Genomic DNA, 27439 nt, shown 5'->3' on the forward strand with positions numbered 1-27439 from the left:
TTAACATATTAGACATGCATTTTTCGGCAACATCAAAGAAAAATGAGCACACCCACTTTGCCTGTTAGAGAGACAAAGAACTGGCGTATTATTATATAGATAGTCAAACTCCTATTAAATTTAAAATCCTGTTCTAAATAATCATATGGTATTCAAAATTTTCTATCTTAAATAGCTATATATACTTTTTGTTGATATTTTCAAAAATTCCAGTCATTTTGCCCTTCATTAAAAGCACAAGATAATTGAGACTCATCTATTCAGGATTGTGTTTATATCAATAGATTGCCTCCTATTTTGAACAAGTGGATTTTATACAAAAGAGCTTGAAAAGTTGTCTAAAAATGTGTATATTATATTTGTCTTTTGAAAAAATCTTTGGTTGATTTTTAATCTATGTCAATTCACACAGTTCAGGACAGACTGTTTGATAACCTCATCAAATAGCATTTACACCCCAACGTCTGTGTATAACCCTTCATTAAAAGCACACAATCTTATACATTTTTTTTATCAGCATTTTGAGCTCTACACAAAGCAGCACAGTGGAATTTCTATTGTTGTTCATTGGTGGTTTTGCTAACACATCCTTTGTAATTTGATACGTCGCTCGACGGCATAAGCCAATTACAATGGGAATATTGCTATCTAGGTCATGACTACAATAAAAATATTTCTAAAAACTTGTTCTCAACAACAACAATTTAACTAAGGGACAATCTCGGGGGAAGGGAGGGGGATTATCTTGTACATAATGCACAACGAGAACAGTTATGTCCATTGGTAATTACGCATATTAATGTTTTTACCCAGTTCTTATACTGCACAGGAGCGCATACAAAACTGAAAGTTTAGCAACACAACATGTATAATATATTAAACTTTTATTTTCTATCAGGCAGTATCCTTAAGCAAATATATATTACAAGTTTTACATAATTTTAATACGTACTATTTTAAATCATCACACTTTTTCCCTTACTCACATCTTTAATAAAAATAAGGACACATTAAGGCTAGAGATAAACATGCTTTTTTCTTATATGTCATACAATTTGTATTCTTTGGCTTACCTTTTTATTTTTTAGAACATAAAAAATGGCAGAACTTGAACAACATAAGAAAATTCTGATAGCCTTATCTGTGGTGACCATTACTGGGATAATTGGTGTCATATCTTTTTTGTGGCAAAAGAGATCAAACAAATTAATTGCGTTAAATCCAAAAGAGAAAATCCCAATGAAACTTGTTAAGAAAGACATTGTCAGCCATGATACTCGACGTTTTCGATTTGCGTTGCAGACTCCACAACATATTCTAGGTTTGCCTATTGGTAAACATATGTATTTATCTGCAAGAATCGATGATAAGTTGGTTGTCCGACCCTACACACCTGTTACATCAGATGACGAAGTTGGTTATTTTGATTTAGTCATAAAGGTGTATCTCAAAAACGTACACCCAAAGTTTCCAGATGGTGGAAAAATGTCTCAGTACTTAGAAGCAATGAAGATTGGTGATTCCATTGATGTTAGAGGTCCTTCTGGCCACTTAACATACCAGGGACGTGGTGACTTTGAAATATCTGAAAATAAAAAGCCAGTTAGGAAGTTATGGGCAAAAAATGTTGGTATGATTGCAGGGGGTACAGGGATAACTCCGATGTTGCAAATAATTCAGGCTGTTTTAAAAGATGGAAATGATCAGACGCATATGTCTCTCCTTTTCGCCAACCAAACAGAGGAGGACATTTTAGTACGTGATGAATTAGAAGCCATTCGAGAGAAATATCCAACCAGGTTTTCGTTGTGGTACACTCTCGACCGTCCAAAAGAAGATTGGCCTTACAGCACCGGCTTTATTAATGAGCAAATGATCACTGATCACCTTCCAGGCTGCAATGACGAGGCTGCAATTTTAATGTGTGGACCACCACCAATGATTAATTACGCATGCATACCAAATTTGGTCAAACTTGGATTTACTGAGGATCAGTATTTTTCATTTTGAATTTACATTTTTTATTATTACATAAGCTAAGCACAACAGTACTTTTGTTTTATTTATGTATTGTTTTTACCAATCGCATTTTTAAAAAGTATGATTAGTTAAACTTGAATTTGGTAATGTTTGTAAGTTTTGAAGTATCAAAAGTTGGTTAAGCTTGAAAGCAAACTCCCCATGTTATGAAGATTGTTTTGGAGGTTAAGTTTTTATTTGAGAACCATACTTGAGCAATGTATAGATTATTTCGCCGACCTAATTTCCATACTGTAAAAATAAAATTTTAAAAAAATGGAATGGCATAAATAGTACCTAAAAACAAATGGATTTAATTCTAAATCAAAATATATTTGCTTTTATTTATTTTTATTCTTACTTTGCACATGCTCACAACTTTAAGGTTACTTATGATTAACATTGTTTATATCTTGGTTGTTTGTAAAAATAAACGTTTAAACACTACAAAAAACCTCTGACACGAATAGTGTCTTTAATAATAGTCAAATTTTCTTTATTGTTATTTTTGTATGAGTTCATTAGCAGATTCATTAGGTTATGTATCATACTAATGCAATTCTTGTTTGTTTTGCGTGTGTGTTCTGTTAAGTCTTGGGTAAGCTATAATCAGAAAAAGTAAAAAAGAAAGTCCGAATAAGTTCATTTTATTTAAATCACGTTAGGCAGATCATAAATGAAACAAACGTTTGTAGTTTTTAATATTTCGACTTTCGTTCAAGTCATCATCAGAGAATAAAATATTTTACAACAAGTGGCCATTTATATGTAACATTAAAAATAGTGATAGTTCTTGAGAGACCATTAAACCATGGCTTAATGCAGGTTTTAATTGATTGATACACAGTGATTCTTTTATGAACAAAATGTTCCAATTATTGCTCTGATCTATAACTGTAACGTTTGATTTGATACAATTTATGTGTGGTAATCCAACTTCATTATGCGATATTCATTTGGAAACAACATATCAGAAATTCTTTGCAGAAAAAAATTCGGATTAGAGTTTAGGATTAGGATCTTAAAAATTGCATACGGATTTTAAATTTGTAACCTCAAATAGCTGTTTTTTTGATTTTTCTATGTCTAAAGTGAATTTTGTGCTAAATTTACAGGAATTTCAAATGTGCTTGAAGTAAGGTAAACTATAAAATAAAAAATTGCGAATACCCTTCCCTATTCAAAAAATACGAAGCAAATTGATAAGCATAATATTCACTTCTTTCACACTTTTCTTTGTATCAGTAAAACAGTAAAAGCTATTGATAATGTAAATCATTTTTTTTTTCGATATTCATAAGGAGACTGACTGGCACATTTTAATTTGCAGCTTTTGTGAGTTTCCCTTTAAATATCTTGTAGTTTTTACTGTGGTTTGTACGTGTATTATTTTGTTATAATTGAGTTAGGAAATAATATCTTCTGGATGGCAGTGTTATACATTATATCTATACCAAATCTTACATTATGGTTTCAGGTCGGATTGTTGAATCATAATTATTAGCTAATTTTTCCTAGTTTGCGTAGGTGAAAAGATTGATGTTTTAAATTGAATGAAATATTTTGCAAAAATCCTATACAATGTATATCTAATTTTGTGTTTATGTGGTATTCAAACAAGTCTGCGGTATCACCTCTTTGTTTTTGATAACATGAGATGTAAATATTTAAAAACTTTCGCAAATTATGTTGAAAATTATTTTTTATTCGTTTATTTTCTTAATTAATTCTTCTTGCTGGTTTTCAGGAGTCAAATGTTAACGGAGGATATTGTCACTTCCATAAAAAGTCATGAAAAGCATCCGTTTTGTCACAGACGTCAGTTCATTTGGACATAAGTTTGTGTTATCACGGTGTTTCTCATTAAATCACATCTTCACTCAACAGTCAAAATCAGATTTGAAAAAGCCAGAAGAACATTCTAATGACAAATTACAAAATGTAAATAAACAACTGCCAAAAAAAGACAGCAACTTTATACCATTTGTTGATTTATCAGCCAACCAAGGTGTAACAGTGAAACATGTAAAAAAGGAAACTGCAAATTCTGCATTATTGAGACAGTGTTTAGAGAAGGAGCCGAACAAAGATGGCTTTGTAAAAGCAGTCGATGTATATATTGGAAAGAATCGAACACGAAGAGGGCATATTGACTTTATCACAACAGCTATAAAATTTATTGAACCGTATAAGGTAGATAATGATATTGAGGTTTATAATAAACTGTTAGATGTCTTTCCAAAGGATAAGTTTAACAATCGTACACTATTTGATGCCATTTGGCCAAAAACACACCCACAAATGTTTTTGGCGTTAGATATACTAACAAAAATGGAATGGAAAGGCGTTCTACCAACGGAGGAGACACATGATATATTGCACCAAGTTTTCGGTCCATCAAGTTTGCCTTTACAAAAGGTTTATAGAATGTGGTTTTGGTTCGAAGAATTTAAGGACATAAATCCTTATAAATTGCCCGATGAAGTCTATAAAGATCGAGTTGATATAGTAAAAGCTGCAGTTGATCGGATTCTTGGAAGCAATGATGGAACCAAAGTTGTTGAGGTACGTACTTTTTTTAGGCATTAAGTTTAGCATTTTGAACATTTAAATAAATTTTAATATTCAGATGTTCTAATTATGTGTTAAGTATTAATTGATAAAAAGTAGCATGATTGGCAAAAATTAAGTCCGATATCTGAAAAATAATATATATATATTTTTTAAAAAAATGGTTCCTGAACAACTTTCAAAACACTTTTTTTATAAACAATTGATTTTTTGCACTTCGCCCTGAGCATTGTTACCTCCTTTGGTAAAACGCCCCAAAAATATTTAGTTATTGTTTACCTGGGTAAAATTATACGGGGCGAATTGTATATTTCCAAATTATTTTAAAGGTAGTCAGAAGTTTAAACAAGACAGATTCGCACCATGGAAATTGTTAATATATATTTTTTAAAAAAATGGTTCCTGAACAACTTTCAAAACACTTTTTTTATAAACAATTGATTTTTTGCACTTCGCCCTGAGCATTGTTACCGATTTTTGCCAAGCAAATTGTTCAACTTTCGGTCACTAATGACCCCATGTAAATTGTTTAGCCTCTTGTCAAATGGGGGATTGTTTAAATTAAGCTAAAAAAAAGTGTAAAAAAGTCTTTCATACCAAAACAACTTGTTTTCCATTGGAACTTCAATTACTCATAAGTGATCGGTCATGTGTAATGTATAATTATTGTACTTCAATTGACTGAGTCTGAGGATGATATTTAGGTGAAACCGTCCAGGCTAAAGTTAAGCAACTGATGCTTCAGGGTAATCCACCAAGCAACCCATATTTTTCAATGTTTAACTATGCCACTAAATTTTGGGACATGTCCTGTAGTACCAAGCCTGTATCAGATGTGGTTAAAATAACTTTGCCACTATATACCCCCACGAAACTTTCTTAATATGAACACTAGAAACACTGGAAATTTAGAATATATATCTATACTTTTAGATATCTTCTCCATTTGAAGAAAATGAGTTAACAAACTACGAGCATTTTGTAGTTAGTTCACAAACACCATTACAGCAAAAATATATAAAGATGTGTTCTGTAGATAAACCTTTATATGTTGAAGGCCCTGTTCACATTTGGATTAATCATAAACTGGAATATTACTTCATCTTGAAAACTGGCAAAAAGGAATTGGTTTCATTTGAGGAGGTTAAAATTGACGATGACGAAGAAAGAGAAGGTAATTATTGTTGATGTTGTTGTTGTTGTTTTTATTGTTATTGCTATTATTGTTGGTTTCGTTTCTTGTTTGTGTTTTCGTTTTTTCCATACCTGACCACCTATGTTTTTGTTTTTTAGTAGTGTTTCTCTTTATCGTGTTATTTTCCAGGATATAGCCACACCTCCTTAAAAGAAATTTTCCTAATTTTAAAAAGACTTCTCTCAAAACTTAACAAATCTTCTCTAAACGCAGATTTTTTAACAGCTTCCTTCTCTCTTTGATTTCATTTCCTTTTACTGTATTGTATGCGACATTTTTCTATTTTATTTTCAGAATGCATAAAATGGGTACAGAAATAATTTCTCCTGTACTCATGGCGTGACTTGAAATCTCCTCAGATATTCTCAATTTATTCAGAAAAATGTGAAAATGTCCTCAATTTTTTAATAAAAATATTACCATCTTTTAAAAAACCTTAAAAATTCTCATCAAAAGTCCACAGATTTCGTCCAATTTGACTCCATAAAAAAGTGGCATCCCTGTTTTCGTTGTTTTCTGTTGTTGTTGTTATTGTTGTTGCAAATACGTTAATGTAACACATAAAAAATGATTCTCTTTGCTTTAGGAGTGATCCTGGGTGTTTGTTTTGCAACAAAACCATACGAAGAAACTCTTCAAAGATGGATTGATCATCTACAAGTAGATAACCCTACGCTTAGATACTTTCAAATTATATTTAACATAAATGAATCTGAAAATAATGTCGAAGATATTCAAGCTATAGCTTCTAGTTAGTGTAGATAAATATATATTTTCTTAAAAAAATTATTTATGCGATCTCTATAAAAATAGTCATTGTTTGTCTGTCGACCAAAACAGGTTCAAGATAAACCACGCAAGAAATCTTTAAGCTGAGAATAACAAATCCGATATAACTTAATCGACTTTGCTTCGTACAAAATTATGTGGATTTTCCACGGGCTAACAACTAGTTCTTTTAAATAGTAAACAAACTAAAAAATCTCTGATTTTTGACCTACCTGGTACAGGCAAGGTTCTATTTAATGTGTCACTCCGTCGGTTACCACTTTTTCTCAGAATTGAATCATTGTTTTTTTCGATTTTTTGCCCCAAAATAGAGGACAGTAGACCCTCGAATGTGCGGATTTATGCACAAAATGAGCCAAAACAGTTTAAAAATACGGTGAATCTAATCCTGAGAAATGTCGTAAAAACCGTATTTTTAGTTTTTTCCAATGTTTTGCTGCACAATGACAGCAAATAATAGACCCTCGAATATGACAAAGTCAGTTTTTTTAGAAAAGATCTTATCGGCTAAAAATGGCGGATTTATGCCCCATACCATTCTCCCCTCTAGATTTTCATTACTTCGTGCTAAGAAGCACAAAACACCGATATGGGAAACATGTACGAAGAAATTCTTTTACGGGTAAAGACTGGTTAAACATTTTTATGCGATCGGTATACGACGATTTCGACATGCAAGACGCTTGTTTTGACCCTTTTTATAGTGGCAGAATTTTATCACTACCCCACTCTTTATTATAAATCCTAAGCTCCAACTTCAGCAGGGTAAAGGGGAATTTTTACGAAGCGAATTGAGCGGCGAATTCGATGACGAATTGTATCTGAGCATGCGAAATCAAAACAATGATGCGAAAATCAAAACAACGATGCAAAATCAAAACAAACAAAACTGCGCATGCTCAGATACAATTCGCCGTCGAATTCGCTGTTCAATTCGCTTCGTGAAAATCCCCCTTAATACTTAGTTCTAATATTTGTCAACTTTTGATGGAAACAACCATGGTAACCTTGATGCTGAATGTGATCCATGTGGTCCTGAAAATTATCATCAACAAAGTTTAACCATTCTAAAGTTGTTTGGGGTTGTTAAGTCCCTCCTCCCTCCCTCCAGCATTTTTGATACAAAAAGCAGTTTATGCAGTTCGCTACCTGAGCAACAACAAAAAAACAATCAGACACTAGAGTAACTTGATAAAAACACAATTTCTTTGGATAGTGTGAATATTTTTTTGTTAATTGCAATTTTTTTAAAAAAATCTGAATTTTCAAATGAACGCTTTAGTTATAAACATTTCCTACAATACGCCTTGACACGAAGAGTGTGGAGGTTTTTTAAAGAAGTATAAGTGAATATATATGCTGAATATGCTCTACTAGCAGGTGATGTTCACCTTTCTTTTCTCTTAAAAAAATTTTCGCAGTTTTTTTTCTCTTGCACCCGCTGTTTTCTCAAACGCAATAACACTAATAATTTCAAGTTAGTTTGTTGAAATGCAAGATCAATTTTCTGTTGGTCGAGGGTTTTTATCTTTGGCGCTGTAGTGCAAAATAACATTACAGAAAAATTTATCAGAAAAATCGATCACTGGCGGAAAATCGATTACCTGAAATTAGGCTTAGCCTAGGTAGTTGTTCGGTTGAGCGAGTACTGGGAATGAACAACTTCCATTGTTCAAGGAGGAGCTTTAAATGCGCTACCTCCCTCACATGAGCTTGATAAGTATTTACAGGAACTGAAGAGAATATCTGTATAAATTATTATAATAAATGAAATAAAACACCTGAAATTGTTTGAATGGCTATAAATACTTTTTAACAACACTTAATCATTAAAATATCGAGCGATGTTTAGAAAAAGCAAGTCATTGGTGGTGGTTATCACAAGCTCTTTATTCTAAAGTTCTGTAGGTGAATTTTCTTTTTCTGCAAATTAAACTGGAATCCAAAATTTAAAAATCTACTTTCTTACTTTCTTTTCAGCTGCGAGAATTCTAATTTCGCATCGCTATCATTTTTGACAATCACACAAAACCGAAATGTATCGCAATGAAAAGGTAAAGAAAGTTGATACGTGTCTTGGAATAACTATATTTTAAACATCACTTTGTTTTGTATCTTTTTTATTGACTTCTTTGATCATTGTTTTTTACTTTTATCTCCACCACAATTTTAAATGATACAGATGCTGGAAAAGCAGTTCTGCAGTGTTTGCGCGTGCGTGTTTCAAAATTTTTATTTCATCAATGTCACGGGTAATTAACTTTTATTGTTTTATTATACAGCTTAACAAATCGTTGTATATTTTATACCGCATAGTGAATAAAAATGGAAAATCCATTTATTTCAAAAAATGAATTTTTTATATTTGCGAAATTTTAGACTTAATTCGTTGGTATTTTTTTTTTTTTTTTTAACAAACATTTTTTTCTCCGCAATTGAGTTCCCGTAGCTAAGTAGATTATTTCACGAGCTTGTATAGTTAGTTTCTTTAATATTCCATTTACCTATCCTCAAAACCCCATAATTCTCTTCGTACACAATAAAACGTGAAAATATTAAAATTTATCTCATTTTATAATTTCACCTGTGTTTTTTTGTCAACAAGAATTTAACAAACACGACATAATAGAGTCAACACAACGATTTTCAAGAGAATCTTTTCATAAAAACGAACTATTTTTATGTAATTGAAAAACTAAACACGATATTTACATGTGAAATTTGGAGTTGGGGTATTCACTAATGTTTTAAAAAGTTACGGTGCAACGTATAAAGCATCCGTTTTATTTATCTTCGAGACTTGCGTTAAAATGGTCCACCTCATCGCTATATCATATCTGGTCCGCATAACACCTATATTTTTGCATAGTACTGGATTGTACTTGCTTTTCAAACACAGTACAAATGTTAGCGAAGATCAAAAAATATTATTACAGAATTTGAGCGCAGTCGAAATGACCATATGTGTACTGTCCATTCTTTCCCTGGCATTCGATCAAGACTTTAATCTAGAAAGCATGCTGTCCGAGTTTATCGTTGTCGTATTACATTCCGTCTGTATAGCGTATATTTTCATAATGATATTTTTAACACTTGATCGATTTGCAGAAGTGTATTTAAACATCAGGTATTCTCTCTATTGGTCAGCAAGAAGAACAAAATATCTCATGGTAATAACATGGACAACATCACTGATCGTTTCAGTCATATCAATTTGTTTAATCATATATGATAAATCTTCACTTCCTTTGAAAATTCATAAATTATACGTCTATCTAATCCCTGTGACCGATTTTATTTTTATTTTGGTTGCAATTTTTACATATAGCTACATTATCCGAAGATCGATACAAAACCGAAAACGTATCTTACCTGTATTGCACTCATTTAATATGGCAGAAACTCGTGTTACTTTTCAAGAGAAGTCAACTGGCACCCATTCTAAAAGACAGTACAATTATTTGTTACTTCCAACCCTTCTACTAGTTACCTTCTTAGTGTTTGTTGTTGTTCCAGACGGTATTCGATTGGTGATGGAGCACGATCTTATAGAAGAACCTTGCTTTCTTAACGAAGCTCTGGTTTTAATGTTTTATATCGGACTTAGCTCCGACGCAGTCATATATATTATCATTTCAACTGCTGCCGGTAGAAAATTCTTTATAAAAGCATTCGGTCGTATAAAAAGGGGAACGTAACAACTGTTTTCCAATGATATATAACATACAGAAACATTTTAAAATGTAGTATGGCTAATAGTTACCATTTACCAGCAACGGGTCTAGGATTGTTAGCCAAGCAAGATTTAAACTTTTTTGTCATTACTTGTAAACCAACGATGATCTAAATTATAAATTTAAAATAATATGGTGTAAAATGGAAAAAAAAGTCTACCAGTTTAAGGTGTCTATCTGACTGTCTATTTGACTGTCTATCTGACTGACTATCTCACCGTCCATCTGACTGTCAATCTGACTGTCTAACTACTGTCTATCTGACTGTCTATCTGACTGTTTCTTTGACTGTTTATCTGACTGTCTATCTGACCTACGCATTTTTTGCAAATTTTTGCATTTATTTTAGAATACCTATTGCATACTTTCTAGTATACTCTTCCATTATTTGATAAAACAAGCACATGACTATTTTATCGCAGATAGCCTTGCTTTTGGTATGTTTTTGGAATCTAAATTTAAGTAATTTGAATCTAATTAAAAAGTTGAGCGGGTAGAATTTAACGACATGGTTTGCTACCATTTTAGAAAAAAAATCGAAAAGCAGGGGGTTTTCTTACAGTAGAACGGCTTCACATGTGAAAATATATGGTGCACGACACAAAAAAAGCGATTCTTATTACAAGCTCGTGAGCTTGTATTAAAACGCAAATGTGTCCTACAAGAATAGAAATTTTTGCCTCTCTGAGCACCGACACGGGAGTAGTCGTGTGTTCGAATCTCATCTTGGTAACTATTTTTACTTTTTTTTTCTTTTTACTATCTCGCCTGCGAGGATGTGTTTCCAACTCGTAACTAACTAACCAAATGGTCAATTGCAACGTCACAAATTTAAACTTCATACCTAAACTCTCTAAGTACTTAAAAGTCATCGGCCAAATTTGGTATTTGTTTTTGACAAAATTTGGCACAGTTAACAAAAAAATTATGCTGAACATAATAGTGACATCATAATTTTGATTTTTGTCACCTAATTGTTATTTTAGGCCAAAATTGGACTAAAAATTAAAATTACTTTATTTTTAACAAGATTTGGCAAAGTTAACAAAAAAAGTATGCTGAACATGATAGTGACATCAAAATGTTAATTTTTTGTCAACTAAATGCCGTTTAAGACCATAAACGTTCCATCGCGCGAATTTCAACCATGAATGATAGGCTGCATTTTTCCTTTTTTTAGTAATATGGTTTTTTAACTAAAGCTATTTCCTTTTTCGAACAATTAAGATCGTATATTATTTTTTTTTATTTTGCTTTTTCTCACTAAGTGACTTTCTTATACCCCGTTGTTTTTTTGTTGTTGTTGTTTTTTTTTGTTTTTTTTTTGGGGGGGGGGTTACTGAATTTCAAAAATTTTAGGTGGAGCTTGTGGTCTTTCTTCTTCCTGTCAGTCAGTTTACTCCAGACTGACCTAACGAAAATTGAAATTTCGAGGAATTTTCTATCAATATTATTGCCTATCCGAATAGCAAAATATGTCGTGTCTAACTTCGTAACAGAAATCACAATTTCATAGACAGCTTTTTATAAACTTTGTTGGTGAGGTTGTTTGCGTATATCATACGTCTTGTTTTCTTTGAGTTGCATTTTTTTAAAAATACTTCGGATTTTTTCACTGACAGTCAATGATTCCACAAATATAGCACGTAAGCTCTGTAAAAAACCTAAACCTATTAAAAACTAAAAAGAAATTGTCCTGGCAAATGCGCTATCAAAACATGGTTAAAATGGGCTAAAATACCCTATTTTTGACAAATTGACCTCCCAAAAAATATTTAATAAACAAAAATGCGTTTGACAGTTGTTGAATATTAAAATACTATCCTTTGCAAAGTGGAAACAACAAAAATTAGAAAAATTAGAAAAACTTTACCCCTGGAAAATGCACTTTCAAGTTGATACACTTCGCAACTTTTTTTAAATAATCAAAGTAAATAAAGAATTTCCAAGATAAATACGCTGTATTTTCGCGTTGTTATCGCAAGAACTTTCTTCTTTCTACTAAGTTGAAATTCAAATGTTTATATTTTTAGTTTTGCGCGCGAGATTAACCAGATTGCATTGTCATGGGAGATATAGGCATCGAAAATTCTTGTTTTGTACTTCTATTTTGTTTCATACTACGATTATCTACGAATTGTACATTAACAAAGTTATGTTTTCACAGAAGATAATAAGAAAGTAGAGGGTACATTGCTACTTTTTTTAAAAAAATAAGAGTTTGTTAATTTTACCCACCCCCTGGTAACTTAATTAGGATTGTCGTAATGATGCCCAACTAGATAAACTTAAAACAAAGCCTTCCACCCTTGTACAATTAAAACAAACAAACGGACTGGAGACAAACTTGCGCATGGACAAATTCTTCCGCAGCGCGAACGTTCTTGGGAAGAGTTTTGTAAAGAAGAGAAAGCGCTAGAAAATTTACCACAGACCATGCGGGGTTAATTATTATATAACGAGAACGCCACACATAATTATATTTTATTGTTTTTTTAACAAATCAAAATAACGCATTTATGCAGTCAGGGGGTTAGGGAATAAATAAACGCGAAAAAAAACGAAAAACAAAATGTCGCTCGCCGTGGTGAAAACATTCTAAGGGAAGCTTGAAAAGAAAAGGTGAAAATTAAAAGAGCCTAAATGGGCGTTTTTTTTCATAAAATAAATAGGTGCTAGTACTGTAGGGCGTACACTATCTAAACCATTTCAATCATTATCAGCAATTGCGTAACTTTAGGACATAATGCTAGAAATAGATTATAATATATTTTCATAGTATCAAACATTAAAAATACAAATAACATTAAACTATTGCACGAAAGTGTGGCTAATACAAATTTAGAAATGCTAATCCCCACCACAACCGCCTCCTCCACACCCTCCTCCTCCTCCACCACCGCCTCCGCCACCACCACCCCCGCCACAGCCTCCTCCGCAACCTCCACCACCTCCTCCTCCACCACCTCCTCCTCCACCACTGTCTCCACCACCACCTCCGCCTCCACTGTCTCCGCCACTGCTGCTTACACAGCCGCCGCCTCCTCCACTGTCGCCTCCACCGCTTTCTCCTCCACCTCCTCCTGCAGATTGGCCACTATCGATTTCATGATCATTGTCAATTTCAGCGTCAACGTAACCACCTCCTCCACCACTGCGATGTTTTCCTAAAAAATAAAACCATAATCATATTGAATTGTTGCAGAGAACCTAGTGGATAGGTCACAACACTTCTCCAAAAACCGCATCTTAAAATTTAGTTTTTTACATCCACAAATCAAATCCACACTCATATTTTATCAAATTAAGAATATAAAATTGACAATATAAACAAAGCATATTGTTTTGTTTAAAACCTGTGTCGAGAGAGTCGGAGATAGGTTGTTAGTATTAATTAGCAGATACTGGTCAAAGGTACAAACAGAGCTTGCGAGGCGCCCCGTGCACCTTCTATTCTTTGCTTTAACCCTATTCGGTCCGGGGGTGGCGGATTCCGCCCCCCCTGACGGTTTTTTTTTAATAACTCCTGATTGCTTTGTTATGTGGCTATGATACTTACTGAGTTTCAACATGTATCTATTAGTCACCTGCATGCTAAATCTTTAGGACCCATACCTTTCAGAGGCTTTGATATTGGCCATTACTCGAAACTACCCCTAAGAATCTCTATGAAATCCTTATAATGAGGAAAATATAATAACTCCTGTTAGGATTATCCTTAGAACTTAGAACTTGCAACACAACTTTTTTTCATCAAGAAGAATTATTTTGAATAACTTGAACACTTGACGATTCCGATTTCCCGATTTTGTCGGATTATACCCGAAAATCGGAAAAAACGGATTTTCGGACAATTTTTGTTAAATAACATATGTTAAATAACATTTAAATAACATATGTTAAATAAAATTTATTTAGCTTTCAGAAACTTCAAACAGAATGTAAAAATTCGCTCTAGAACAAAAGTAATTATATTTTAAGCAGATAGTGGCATTTTTAACAATTTTCAGACTTCTGATGACGTCACAGAAAATGTGCTGACGCAAGCAAAAATTTATTGCCGCCATTTTGTTCCTTTTGTGACGTTGTATAAGTGTGCCAAGTTTGATTCAATTTGAACAATCCTATGAAAAGTTATTGAGGGGGGGGGGGGGGGGGCGGAATCCGCCCCCCCCAGTCATAGTATGTTCGAAAAACCCCGGACCGAATAGGGTTAAAGCCTTGTTGTGCTTACAGGCCGTAGGCATAACAAGGCTTAAAAAAAATAGAACTATATTTACATTCAAAAAAGACTTACAGAAGGTAATCGGAAATAGAGTTTCATTTTGGCTCTGTGAAGAAGGGTGTATGGTGAGCATGTGTAGTAGGTCAAGGACGGGGTATAAAAGAAAACGCAGAAAGACTGGGTTTTACTCCGATGTTCATCAATCAATATCTCCAAATGTGAGAACAGAAAGAAAGTTTTACCCTGCTTTATACTCCATATACTTTAAAGTCGATTGACTAATAAAATTTAGAAACTATTTAGACTTCAGTCTTTGGGGAATGTGTATTTAAATGACTTTTGAAAAATGTGTTCTTCGTAAACCTTGTGCAAGTCAATCAAATAATCCCTTTTTAAATTAATTTTCCTTAATGTGGCGAAGCTTTTTCTTAAAATTATTAGAGTAAACATAATTTTTGCAATCTTCACCAAAAACTTTATAAATCTAAAGATTCTAAAATCATACTTCGAATGAATAACCCGCTACAACGGTTTATTTAATTAGACCATGCCTGCTGCTTCACTTGAGGAGTCAAAAATTAAAAAAGCTTTGACCGTAGCATTCACACCGCCAAAACTGTATATACTTCAGTTGCTGAACATTTACACACAGGCTAATTTGATTATGCTAAATCCAAAGATAACAAGGAATTTTAATAAATGTAAAGCTTTAAAAAACATTGTATTCACAAATTTCATACTAACTGGTTTTTGTATTAGTCAGGTAATGAAAACATATACCCCGCCTATCAACATATAGATGAGTTGCAGCGAATTTGTTTTGATTTTTAATCAACTCATCTATACCCTACATCCTGTCAAATATTTTAAAATAAAACGTGTTGTAATTTTTCGTTGTATCAAATGTTCATTCCTGATGTTTGCAGTGATTTATTTTGGGCTTTTGTTTCTTATATCAGTAAACTGGACTAAGGCATATATAAATAAATAGCAGTACGTTTAGAATGCATCACAAGTTAGTTTTTTGGTAAAGTATTCTCTATCGAATTTATGTCTAACTAACCTCCCGCTCCAGTACTTTTGCTTTGTGCTTTAGATTTACCGCCACCGCCACCAACGCCCGAAGCAGGTTTATTGGCTTTCTTCTTCTTTTTGGATGCACTGGCGCCCATTTGTTGGATATTTTTTTATCAAAAATTTGATATATACTTTGCTATAATGTGTTTCTAATCTAACAAATAAAAAATATAGAACATTTTGATTTGACTTATATATTATTTGTCTTTCTTTAAGACTTCCTATGTTCTTATTTTTTTAAAAAGCAACAATAAAGTGATATGTTCGTGTACCTAAAATGTGAGAACGTGTATTGAGAAGCTCAAATAATATGAGAAAAAAACTCTCTGTACTGAGATAATATGAGGTGACTAATATGAAGATACATACATGAACATGAGATGCAGTTGTAAAGTTGAGGGTTGTTGTTTGTTGACATAAAAGAGAAGACGTATGAGTTATCCTGTTAAATATTCCACAATCCAACTCAAACAATATCAACAACCACTAGATAAAAAGTTTAAAAAGGTGTGCGACTTATTGAAGCAAAATCCAATGTTTTTATTGATCAAGAAACTCACTGTATCATCCAATTTAAAATCATAACAAACAGCTTTAACTAAACTATGTATAAATATAAATCGTTTTTAGAGCTTTTAAATACTATTTATACTTTCCTTGACTGGATTTTTAACAATACTTTAGGATGCTTTTGTATCAATTAAAACATTTATTTTCATTTAATGTTACTCGCCTAATGTCTTGCAGAAGCGAATAATCTTAAAACTACAAATCTTAACTACTGCACTACTCCTGCTAATTTTAGTCCATCCACCGAACTGTCAGACAGCTAAAGTCCATTGAGTAGAATATATGAATGTCCAATATAATAATCCACAGAAAAGTGATTTTCCCATCATGATCCTAAGTTTTCAAAACAATCCATTTTACGTGCTATGTTAAACGCTCCACTTAATATTTGGACACATAACACATTCACAAACGATTCGCAGCATTTCAAATGCTGTGATTATAGACCATTGAAAGGGTAATTAATGTATCTATAGCAACAAAACCTTTGGGACTAACGTATTTGCATGGATTGTTAAACACATTTAAGATATAACTTAACAACTATCAAACGCATTTGTAGATATATTGTATTCTATTTTGTTGTCTTTGTATATACGCATATAAAAACATTAAAGAAATTCGATCTTAACTGGTTCAACACAAAAACATGAAATCTAATTCTAAATTGATGATCAGTGAATCAAAAAGGAAGGAAGCGAAGGTAATAAAGAAACATGATATGAAAATTTTGTCACTTAAAAAAGTTTTTGTCCCTTTCATCTGAAAAAGATTTTTACTCAAGAAACACTTATTCTCTTTGAGAATTTCTATTACTGGAAGCTGGAAGGCAAATACAAATCAGGTAAAATAAGGAGAAAAAAATACATATATTAACATAACAACAAGATGGGATATAATCATGTTATTGGTTTTAATAATTAAATTAACTTCCAACAAACTCGACATTTGTGAAAACGTGCGGCATAAACATGTTTTAAATGGTAATAAAACATTTACTCAGATATGTATAGTGTCAAAACATTGATTCAGTTTGACTTGAATACTTTAATATCAGTCACAGTCTTGCAAGAAAAACAGGTAACATCGCTTTTCTATATTTGCAAGACCTATTTTAGAGAGACATTGTGTCTAATTAATTGTTATTTTCCACTGTAGCTTTTTTAGGTTGATTATCACATTTTGGAAGTAAAAAGATATACCAATCTAGCCTGATACCACTACATTACACTGCTGTTCAAAAATTAGGTAGCGAAAATTTTTTGTAGCGTTACTTAGTACTGGGGGAGGGTATTTAAAAGCGGACCTACCCCCTTAATAATTTTTTCGCTTTATCCCCCCAAATGGCTTTCACTGACTCACTTGGTGTTACGGAATTTGTGATTTTCCTGAAGGCGAAAGCAAACCCTAGACTAGCATTTTTGAATACGTTGTTTGTCCAAAAATGACAGGTTAAATAGTTCAGAAATTGAATTGATTTTGTTTATTGTTTAGGTAAAAAATTGGGTTGCTATTTTTCATCAGAAGAAGGATGTGTTTGCGGTGCGTGTTAGTAAATATTCTTGTTATATCTCCACAGTTGTGCAACTATGAAGGTTTGCAGTCTAAGTAGAGCAAAGTTAGTTACTGAAGTTGAATTTTTGTTATTGTGAAATTACATTTAGCTACGCCGGGTTAAGCCACAAGTAACTGTGTGGCCTGGCGTTAAACACAAGTTGGAGCGCTAAATAAGTGCTTCAAACTGTGCCTTACATTCAAGTAGAGTGCTTTAGTAGAGATTTGTAGTATATATGTCGTAAATCGAGCAAAGCATAATATGTTTCAGGGGAAAGCATAATTTTCAAAATAAACTTGTACTACCTTATAGGTAAAAAAAAGTCGGCAAAAAGTGACTAAATTTTTGCTAGGTGACTAATATTTTTTACCGACTAAACTTTTTTGCAGACATTTTTTTCCGACCTAACTTTTTTTCCGACCATCTTTTTGCTGATTTTTCTTCCTTGTTGACAATTTTTATCAATTTTATGCAATTATTCTTTATTAGTGACTAATTTCTAAAAATTATTCAGCAAAAAGTGACTAAATTTTCTCCAGCTGACTAATATTTTTGCCGACTTTTTATTTTTGCGGCTAATTTTTTTTGCTGACTTCTTTTTACCGATAAGATACACTTTAGCTGAAATAAAAACACAGTTTACAACGCTTTGTTACCCCCGTTACAGGCAAAACAATCGGTCAAGTTTATATGCGGTACAAGTTTCCGTAAAAGTTTTAAAATTTGTCCTGACACCGGGCTGAGCGCTTAGTACAAGTAAACAGTATAGTACATGCATATAAGCGTAGTAAAACCCATTTTAAAAAAGTTTATCGCAACTTCGGTTACATTCTGTCATTATACCGTCCAGCTGAGACAACTCAGCAATTATATATTGTAGAATTAGCTAGTTTGCAAAATTCATTGTCAGCCTAAAAAAACACATTCTAGCTAGGTACAATCGTTGCCAAAAGTAGTTGAGACAAATACAAAAACTGATCACTAGTGGCAGAAAAGGCAATAAATACAGAATTGCGATTCTTCTTATCCCCCTCCTCCTTTAGACAATGTTGAAGAGTTATAGCAGCAAACTTCTGTCTTCAAAAAACCTGATTGCAACATTGTCTGAGGGAGGGGGGGGGGGTGGAGGTAAAAGTGTGTGGATAATTGGAATTGGCAAAGATTGTAGCTACCTAACACTTGCCATAAGCTCCTCTTAGGCATAAGAAAGACTATTTGGATTTTTTTTGTAGCCAGTGTATGGCTACTTTCACGTTTTAGACAGAGGCAGCTAGCTAACAACAGCAAAATTTTACATAACAGCACTTATATTTAATTTAAATTTTTATTGAATGGAAGTGAAAGAAAGTGTCCGGGGATGGTTGCTAGGCCTAAAGCTTCCTCTTATTGGGCCAGCAACTTGAATACTTAAAAAAACCCACGTGTAACTAAACCTCCTTGGTGTAACACAAGATGTTGTATGTAACCTGAATTTGGAAGTTCGTCTGGTAATATTTTTCCAGACTATTTATGATATCATAGTCTGCTGCTTTTTATCAGTCGATGCCAAGTGAATGATATATAAATATATGTAACCACTTTTGACCGAAAACATTTCCCTAATATTTATTTCCTGGAATACATTAAAAGCGAATCTGAATCAGTTTGACTGTGGCAATATGAAATCTGCTATAACATGAAGCCATTTGATTATTTTAATTAGTAAAAACCCATTAACTTTGTCATTTATTTATGACATGAAAACGTGCAGTATGTTGATATGTTTAAATAGTCATCAAACATTCACATTCAAATTCATGTTATAAAAACATTGCTATGAGCTTGAGCTGAATCTTGCATTATTAATCACAAGCTTGAAAAAGCAGGTAAAATTTATTTAATTTACCACTGCGACGATACGACATCAACATTATCTGCTCAGTTTTAAGCAAGAAAATAGCATGATGCCTTCAACAAATGTCTAAACGCTTCTTATACTTGAATAACTATAGTAGCTGAAACGATATGAATATAATATAAGACCACATTATTTTTTCGTAAATAGGCGATCATTTGCAAAGTTGGGACACGTAATTACTTCGATTTCACAAAGTTTTTTAATGTAAATTAAGAATCATTTCAGCGATTTTTAGCAGAAAAATATACCAAATAACTTTTAGTTCTTTATCACAAATAAAGTCAATGGATTTTATACAAACATAGGTATCTCAAATAAATCTTCAGCTTATAAATCTTCAAAATCTAAAGCTTCAGCGATTTTTATCAGAGAAAAATATGCTAAATAACTTTTAGTTCTTTATCACAAACTTTAAACAGCGCCATAATATGTTCTACAAATAAAGTCAACGGATTTTATACAAACATAGGTATCTCAAACAAATCTTAAGCTTCTATTGACGTATCAAAGTACTTTCTGACAAGAAAAACACGTTGCTGTTTATTTATAAGGCGATGGAACCAAATTTACGTAGTTACTTGAGAATTGAAATTTGGAAGCAATAAGTTGAAACTTCCTGAGAATGTCCGCACTTTAAAGAGCATATGTAGCTTATCAGCACCCGGTGTTAAAATTTTAACGTAAAATTTCAATGTATTATGCTATGCACTATATGCTTCTGCAAGTATTTGTAGTAAACTTGAATGCTAAAAGAACGCATGGCCATCTTGCACTAATAATATTTCTAAATGTATATAATGTACTATGTTTTAGCAGCTAGCTAGAATCTTGGACAAAATATAATGAATGAATCAAGACAGCTAATTTCGAGCTATGTAATCACATTGGTTGTTTGTATACTAGAACCGCGCTTTTTAAAGTTGTCAAAATTTGTATCGGAGTTAGGATATAGGTTATTTGGTTAAATCTACACTCTTGAAACATGCTAATTCTTGCTGGCTCAGTACGACAATTCTTGACATCATTAATAATTCCTAAGTGACAATTCTTCCTGAATTTCGCTAAACACCGCTATAAGTACTTATTTAACATATTTTCCGGTATATACATAATACGCATTATAAAATACCAAAAACACCGAATGATTCCTTTTGTTGTGTCAAATTCTAAGGATAATCCTATCACAAGTGTTTATACTTTCCCGAATATATGAATTTCGTAGAAATTTAGGGGTAGGTTCGATTAATGGCGAATATCTAAAGGAATATCTAAGGTTCTGAGAAGTATGGGACCTACAAATTGGGCATGCAGGTGTCTAATAGATAAAAATAAAAACTTCGTGTAATAACAATGTAACAGTGTAAAAATAATTTATTACAATTTTCGCATAACAGTCGGATAACGTAAAACGAAATAAGGCAGTTTGATATTCGATTTTTTTATTAACGTTGTACGTCAAAAGCTCAAGTATTTTCTCTTCAGCCCTCATAGGAATAAAATATTTTTCAGGTGAAATTTGAAATGCATGCCCTACTCTGCAATAACACTAGGAAAAGTTCTGTCACATTGCACGTCACAAGTCGCACATCACACGTCACACGTCGTACGTCGCACATCGTTCGTCGTACGTCGCACATCGTACGTCTAAATCAACTGATTTACCAGATGACGATTTAGATCGTTAGTCACGAAAGTGAATGCGACAGAGATGGCATCATACAGTTTTGACGACAGTAAGAATCAAAACACTTCGACAAATAACATACGTCAGCAAAATATTCTCAGAAAAAAGTTAAATATGTGCCTAGCGTTTACCTGTTTGCCCCCAGACCGAATATGCGATGCGTTTAGAGTAAATCCTATTTTTTTAAAACCTTGACTTTGACTGTAAATTTTACTAAGACAAGCATCAAATATTCTTAATTATTACCAAGGTCACTTTTGAAATGAAGTAGCGGCATTATAAAGCTTAATTTTTCTCCATTAGAAAGGACAAAGCACTAAAGTTGTGGCCACAGTATTAATCCTTTCTTTTATGTTCTCATAAACAAGAGAGAGAAAAAATAAGTCATAATTTGTTTGTTTAGGTAAAAATGGGTTCCTGCTTATCTAGTCCATCGTCACAAAAGAAAAAGAAAAAACATCATCGCGGTACGTGTTGTTACTGCTTCGGTAACTTTTGTATCTTTGCACAATTGTGCAAGTTATGATCCCCACTCTGTGATAGAAATACAGATATATGTAATAGACCACGGCAGAAAGTTTCTAACTTCATTTATACATTTTTTTCTACATAATTATCTCTCTTTCGTTTTGTAGGTGGTGGTGGTGACGGTAGTACTAGCAGTTCACATGGTGGTGGTGATGGCGGTGATGTTGATGGTGATGAGGGAGTTGGCGGTGACGTAGGTGGTGTAGGTGGTGGGGACAGTGGAGGTGATGGTGGTGGAGACGGTGGAGGGGACGGCGGTGGAGACGGTGGAGGTGATGGTGGTGGAGACGGTGGAGGTTGTGGTGGAGGTTGTGGTGGTGGGGGTTGTGGCGGAGGTTGTGGTGGCGACTAGATCAGCAAATGAGTATATAATGAAATGATTAGAAGAAATTGTAAATTTTTTATCAAATTGGAAAAGTAAAGAGGTATACGATAACTTATCAGTCGTGCGTCCTTCCCAATAAATGTATTCCAACCACATTCAGTTCATAAATTTTTTCTTGATTTATTCCTGAAGCTTAAAAGTTTTTAAAACTAGAAAAAAATAAAAGCATTTTCCACGGAATGACAACTAGTATGTAAGGTAGTTGGTTATCGGACTCAAATATTAAGGACTAAATATTTCGGACTAAATATTTTCTGATAATAATATTTTTTCCCACATTTTTCACACAATTTTGTATCTGTTACTTCAGATAAAATAAAGATTTTCCCGTTTTTGTTTGTTTTTTTGTTTGTTTGTTTGTTCGTATACTTGTTTGTTTTGCTTATTTGTTTTTCTTGAAAGTCTTTAGCCTAATAAAAAACCAATATGTCTCCACCTGATTCTGTTGCATAAGCTATAAACGACAAGCGTCAAGTATTTTTTTGCTCAAACATGCAAGCAATCATTTACTTCCCACTAACGTTGTTAAGATTTCGTACGATATAAAAGACAGTTCTTAAGAAAGGGGCGATCATAAAACTACTTTGTTGCATCCACGTAATAGATTCTATACGGGGGAGAGAAAAAAATAATAGATTTCTAAAACCTGACGCCCTGATGTCTCATAATTTTATATCTATATCTCTTGCTGGCAACAATTTTATCAACGTTTCATGACTATATGGATGAAAATAAGTAGATTTCAAATAAGTAGACTGTCCTGTATAATATATAATTTTTGTTCACATTTTTGAATGAATTGAATATATAAAACAATGAAACGCCGTTAACCATTTTTAACAGGTTGATTTCTCCACGGGTCTAGTAAATATAACAATAAACTATATACAGACGCTTTGCTTAATTCTTAGCGATATCTGAATCATTGTCAATGCAAGTAGAAGTATAGATCATGATTGCCGTAATTTCAATCACATTGAAATTAAAGCGCACAGTAAAAAAAAATTTACTTTTGTTTCCATAATTATACAATCGTACACACCTCACTCGTGTAAATAAACCATCGACTAAAAGCCAAAAAAAACCCAGTACGCACTACAAATAGCTGCAGGTCGTCAGGTTATGAAGGCAAAATATCTTATTATCAGCATTTAATAATTTCTTTTTCTCGAGATAAGACACCACATTATTTTACACCAAAGTAGCCAATCACAACCGCGTATCTAAAAAATTATTGATGACAATTGGCTTCTTTACGTTACGATTTGCTTCTAAGAAACTTTCAAAAACTATATAATGATATGATGTTTTTATGTTAGCATCGATCCATGGATACACAAGTGGTTTTATTGTTGGATAAACTCCAGCATATAAAGCAATCGTAATATGCAATATGACCTGCCTGTTGCTCACGTGGCAACAATATTGTTCCACCAGACCAAGCGTAAACAAGGGAGCAGTAAGTAGCAATAGAAGTAGACAGTTTGCATAGACCAATGTGCTAGTTATTTCGTTTAAATCTTTGTATGTACGTGAATCTTCTTTCCGTTTGGTCACACAAAACGATAAAGCGGTTAAGAATAACATTACAAACACTGGACCAAGGAAAAGTGAAACAGAATTAAACAGAAATATCCAGCTAGTTTCTGTATAACTTGTATTTACTAAAGTAACCATAAACGAGTACAAGATGACAGTAAGAATCGTTCCAACCTTTGCTGATATTGTGTTATCACTTAGGCATGATATTATAAAATATGTATTCCATAGGTTAAACAGGACCATCGAGGCGACTGATAATGAAAAGAATGTACTTGAATGAAACAAAACAACGCTAAGTCCTGCGACAAGATTTGTGTCATCATTTTCGTTCCATGTCTGCAGTAATTTTGTTGTCAGTATGATCCACGTCATGAATAAATCACTGAGTGACGATATGACAATCAAATAGGCTTGGCTGCAGCAACTTTTTGAACGAACACTAACAGCCAAAGACAGGAGTATGTTACTAAATGTTGCTATCAAAAATATAATGGCTGTTGCGGTAACATCAAGTGATTTCCTGAAAGATGATGGCAGCTCATGAAGCGGTATTACAAGACACCAGTATAAAAGGAAGAGAATTGCGAATACACCAAAACCAAATGACAGTATTCGTGTGCATGCCATTCTTAATATTGGCTGTATTAACTTCAATTGTTAAATGTGTACTGTACACTTTTTAATTCGCTCAGCTATGTTTAGTATATTAAAACATTTATTTCCAAGGCCCAGTTAAAGTTCTTCATATCTTTAAGAACCATTCCTTTGATCTTGTTAAAAATATAAAAGTCTTCTTTTATCATCTAATTAAGGGTTAAAAACAAATGTGCTTATTAGATCTTTTAAAAGTCATAACCTGTTAAGTAGGTTTTACACGATCTAAATTTATGAAATACATTTTATACATATACAATCATGCAAATTTTCCTCCATTTATTCATTCGTTAAATTTCATTCATTCATTCTTGCGATTTAGTACTCTAAATTCCAAATTCGTAGTTTATATAAGCGTAATTTCTCTTGAATGATACACTCTCTCTACATGATAATAAAAACAACAAAGACAAATTTGTCGATTTTGGGAAGGGGATTTGCTTAATCGTAAATGTTACACTCTAGGTTTATGCATAAGATTACCCTGCGAAAAACACAAAAACCGGTTGAATTTTGCTGTTGTTGCTAATGTTGCTATGTTATGTTATTTGGTTGACAAGCAAAGCGTTTGGTTAAAATTTTCTGTCATACGCAAGCAAAGTTATTCACTGTGCTCTTACACGCACGAAGATCAAGTTTGGCTGCTTGGTCTGTCTCGGTTCTAAATCTATGTTTTAAAATAAATGCATTCATGAAAGCAAAGAAAATCTCTCATCTTCTGTTTATGAATGAAAGTGTAACGCCAGTGTCAGATCACGTGGTTATGTACTTGTTATCGCATGGTACTGAATTTTAAATATATAACGTAGTTCGGGGCAAGACAGGTCACTTAACAAATAGAAAAATTTCAGAAAGACAATGAATGAAATGAAATTTTTTTGCAAAAAAAAAATATAGTACATATGCTAAAACCTGAAATAAAAATGACACAAAAAAATTAAAAATGGTACCAGTTTAATAGATTTTACTGCAAGTAGAATCTGACCCGTCTTGTCCGATCAGTGCAAGGTAAGATGAGTCACATCAAAAAAGGAAGTAATATAGAATATTCCGACAAAAAATGTCAACTAATTGTTGTAAAATTTGATCGTGTAAAAGCAGCCTTAGAAAAGTAAATCCAGTTAATTATAAAAACGTAACTCAAAGACATTGTCGTTTATGTTCCTTAGCTACATAATTAGGATGTCCATAGCTGATGACATTAACTTTGCAGAGAGAACAAAAAAATTGACGTCACAATCTTGTGCAATCTTAAATAGAAATTTATATTCATATTGTTTTCACAACGAGGCTAAAAATTGAGCTGACATATCGAATGATACTGACTTCTTCATAGTAACTCCCCTTGCCATAATAGCTACACTTGGAAAAAAGAACTCCGTTAGACATTTAAAACATTAGACATTAAATAAGAATGACAAATGACGATTCTTCTTTCGAGAAAAAATGACGCTCTGAAATTATAGTGATTTGAATTCTTCATCATAATGAAACCTGTGATCCTCAACTCAAAGTATTATAATATTAACACAGGAACTTACCAATCATAAAATGACATGAAGAAACGAAATGGTATAATAATTTTTTGCTTAAGCAAGCATTTTTTCTGCGACGTCATTGGAAGCTTGAAATTCACCCAAAATATCACTATATCTGCTTAAAATTCAATTACTTTTGTTACAGGACGAAGTATTCCATTCTATTTAGTGTTTTTGGTAGCTAAATAAAATTTTAACATGTTTTCTGGTTCTTACATAATTCCCATAAAAAGCCCAAATTTCCTAAAATTGATTTATGTGTAAAATCCAAAGAAATAGGAAGTTCGGGTTAATCACAAACAAATAAAGTTGTGTTATCAGTTTTAAGTTCTTAGCTCTAACATCAAAGACTTTGAGAGGAGGGAGCTAAACACTTGGCGTGTAGGTGTCTAATAAATACATATAAAAACTCAGTAAATATCATACCAAAGAATAACAAAACGTTATTAAAACAATCGGTGGTGGGTGGGCAGATTCCCACTCCCTGGTGGGTTTAGGGTTTATGATGGCGTTCTTCCTTTATCGCCAAGCTCTATCACTGCACCTTCTGAAGCTTTTGTAAAAAAAAAGCATAAGTGGATAAAACAGCGAAAAATACAGAAACCGAAATTATAAAAACTAGTCGTTGGCCCATGGAAAAATCCACGGGTTTGTCTGTTCTTTTTATACTGCATTGCGTGATTCTCGTTACTTGCGGTACCATTTTGCGTGACATACAGACGCACACGGGTATTATAATAAAGACTAGTCGTTTACCCGTGGAAAAATCCACGGGGTCGCCCGTCGCGTTCGCCACCTTTTAGATTTACCCGTCGCAACAAAGTGGACAAAAATATATCGCACTTGATATTCGTGCGTATTTTAAAAATTTCGTGTTTCCGTTACGGGACACCGCTTTTGCGGACACACAGACAGACAGACGACGGCTATTATTAAAGAGATTAGCAATAAAGCCTGATACTAACATAAACAAACAAACAAATCCAAACTTTTAATTTTTTCAGTATTTATTTTTTTAAATCAATGTGGTTATATTCGCCACATGGTTTGATCCACAACGATTCTAGTCATAATGCACTTGCAAGGGAAGCACCACAAATAACAAAGTTATTCAAATTAATCAGCTACAAATTTTTTACTATTATTTGATACCTCTCCTGAAATGGTTTTCTCATTTGCACAACTTATAGTGTTTTTTTTATACTTCCTTAATCTCTTTAATAATAGCCGTATTTTGTCTGTGTGTCCGCGAAAGCCGCGTCTCGTAACGGAAACACGAAATTTTAAAAATGCGCGCCAATACCAAATTCGATATATTTTAGTCCACTTTGTTGCAACGATTAAATCTAAAGGACGGGCGAACCCGTGAATTTTTCCACGGCTAACGACTAGTGTATATATAGTACAGAAAATAATATTTTTTGCTTATTAAGGAACTCGAACAGATAAACAACTAATTAATGAAGAAAAAGAATA

General features: G+C 33.0%; 4 protein-coding genes across 11 annotated transcripts; 3 read left to right on the forward strand and 1 right to left on the reverse strand.

The window, feature by feature from the left end:
• Window positions 1-349: 349 nt before the first annotated feature.
• LOC130648932 (NADH-cytochrome b5 reductase 3-like) lies at window positions 350-3446 on the forward strand. Its single transcript, XM_057455065.1, has one exon. It carries the CDS (start codon window positions 1099-1101, stop codon window positions 2008-2010), a length of 912 nt encoding a protein of 303 aa, XP_057311048.1. The 5' UTR covers window positions 350-1098; the 3' UTR covers window positions 2011-3446.
• A 147-nt stretch (window positions 3447-3593) lies between these two features.
• Window positions 3594-6598, forward strand: LOC130648927 (evolutionarily conserved signaling intermediate in Toll pathway, mitochondrial-like). Its single transcript, XM_057455059.1, has 3 exons — window positions 3594-4584; window positions 5524-5764; window positions 6372-6598. Exons 1-3 carry the CDS (start codon window positions 3811-3813, stop codon window positions 6539-6541), a joined length of 1185 nt encoding a protein of 394 aa, XP_057311042.1. The 5' UTR covers window positions 3594-3810; the 3' UTR covers window positions 6542-6598.
• Window positions 6599-12820: 6222 nt separating this feature from the next.
• LOC130648933 (uncharacterized) lies at window positions 12821-15765 on the reverse strand. Its single transcript, XM_057455066.1, has 2 exons — window positions 15597-15765; window positions 12821-13475 (listed from the first exon to the last, which is right to left on the reverse strand). Exons 1-2 carry the CDS (start codon window positions 15703-15705, stop codon window positions 13159-13161), a joined length of 426 nt encoding a protein of 141 aa, XP_057311049.1. The 5' UTR covers window positions 15706-15765; the 3' UTR covers window positions 12821-13158.
• A 755-nt stretch (window positions 15766-16520) lies between these two features.
• Window positions 16521-22280, forward strand: LOC130648934 (uncharacterized). Of its 8 annotated transcripts, none has more exons than XM_057455068.1 (6): window positions 16525-16883; window positions 16985-17260; window positions 17339-17428; window positions 17675-17722; window positions 21720-21783; window positions 21952-22280. In XM_057455068.1, exons 5-6 carry the CDS (start codon window positions 21726-21728, stop codon window positions 22194-22196), a joined length of 303 nt encoding a protein of 100 aa, XP_057311051.1. In that variant the 5' UTR covers window positions 16525-16883; window positions 16985-17260; window positions 17339-17428; window positions 17675-17722; window positions 21720-21725; the 3' UTR covers window positions 22197-22280. The 8 variants fall into 8 exon arrangements, with proteins under 8 accessions (XP_057311054.1, XP_057311055.1, XP_057311056.1 ...); XM_057455070.1 differs by having other exon boundaries at window positions 16985-17024; XM_057455071.1 differs by having other exon boundaries at window positions 16521-17260; window positions 17675-17728.
• Window positions 22281-27439: the final 5159 nt, after the last annotated feature.

This window comes from Hydractinia symbiolongicarpus, chromosome 7 (genome assembly GCF_029227915.1).
Source record: "Hydractinia symbiolongicarpus strain clone_291-10 chromosome 7, HSymV2.1, whole genome shotgun sequence".
Classification (NCBI taxonomy): Eukaryota; Metazoa; Cnidaria; class Hydrozoa; order Anthoathecata; family Hydractiniidae; genus Hydractinia; species Hydractinia symbiolongicarpus.

Excerpts from the sequence above, each read along its gene's own strand:
- LOC130648932 (XM_057455065.1), top strand. The coding sequence starts at position 1,099 with ATGGCAGAACTTGAACAACATAAGAAAATTCTGATAGCCTTATCTGTG.
- LOC130648927 (XM_057455059.1), top strand. The coding sequence starts at position 3,811 with ATGAAAAGCATCCGTTTTGTCACAGACGTCAGTTCATTTGGACATAAG. Across the intron at positions 4,585-5,523 it reads ATGGAACCAAAGTTGTTGAG|ATATCTTCTCCATTTGAAGA; the intron begins GTACGTACTTTT and ends CTATACTTTTAG. Across the intron at positions 5,765-6,371 it reads CGATGACGAAGAAAGAGAAG|GAGTGATCCTGGGTGTTTGT; the intron begins GTAATTATTGTT and ends TCTTTGCTTTAG.
- LOC130648933 (XM_057455066.1), bottom strand. The coding sequence starts at position 15,705 with ATGGGCGCCAGTGCATCCAAAAAGAAGAAGAAAGCCAATAAACCTGCT. Across the intron at positions 13,476-15,596 it reads CAAAAGTACTGGAGCGGGAG|GAAAACATCGCAGTGGTGGA; the intron begins GTTAGTTAGACA and ends TTTATTTTTTAG.
- LOC130648934 (XM_057455071.1), top strand. The coding sequence starts at position 21,726 with ATGGGTTCCTGCTTATCTAGTCCATCGTCACAAAAGAAAAAGAAAAAA. Across the intron at positions 21,784-21,951 it reads AAAGAAAAAACATCATCGCG|GTGGTGGTGGTGACGGTAGT; the intron begins GTACGTGTTGTT and ends TTCGTTTTGTAG.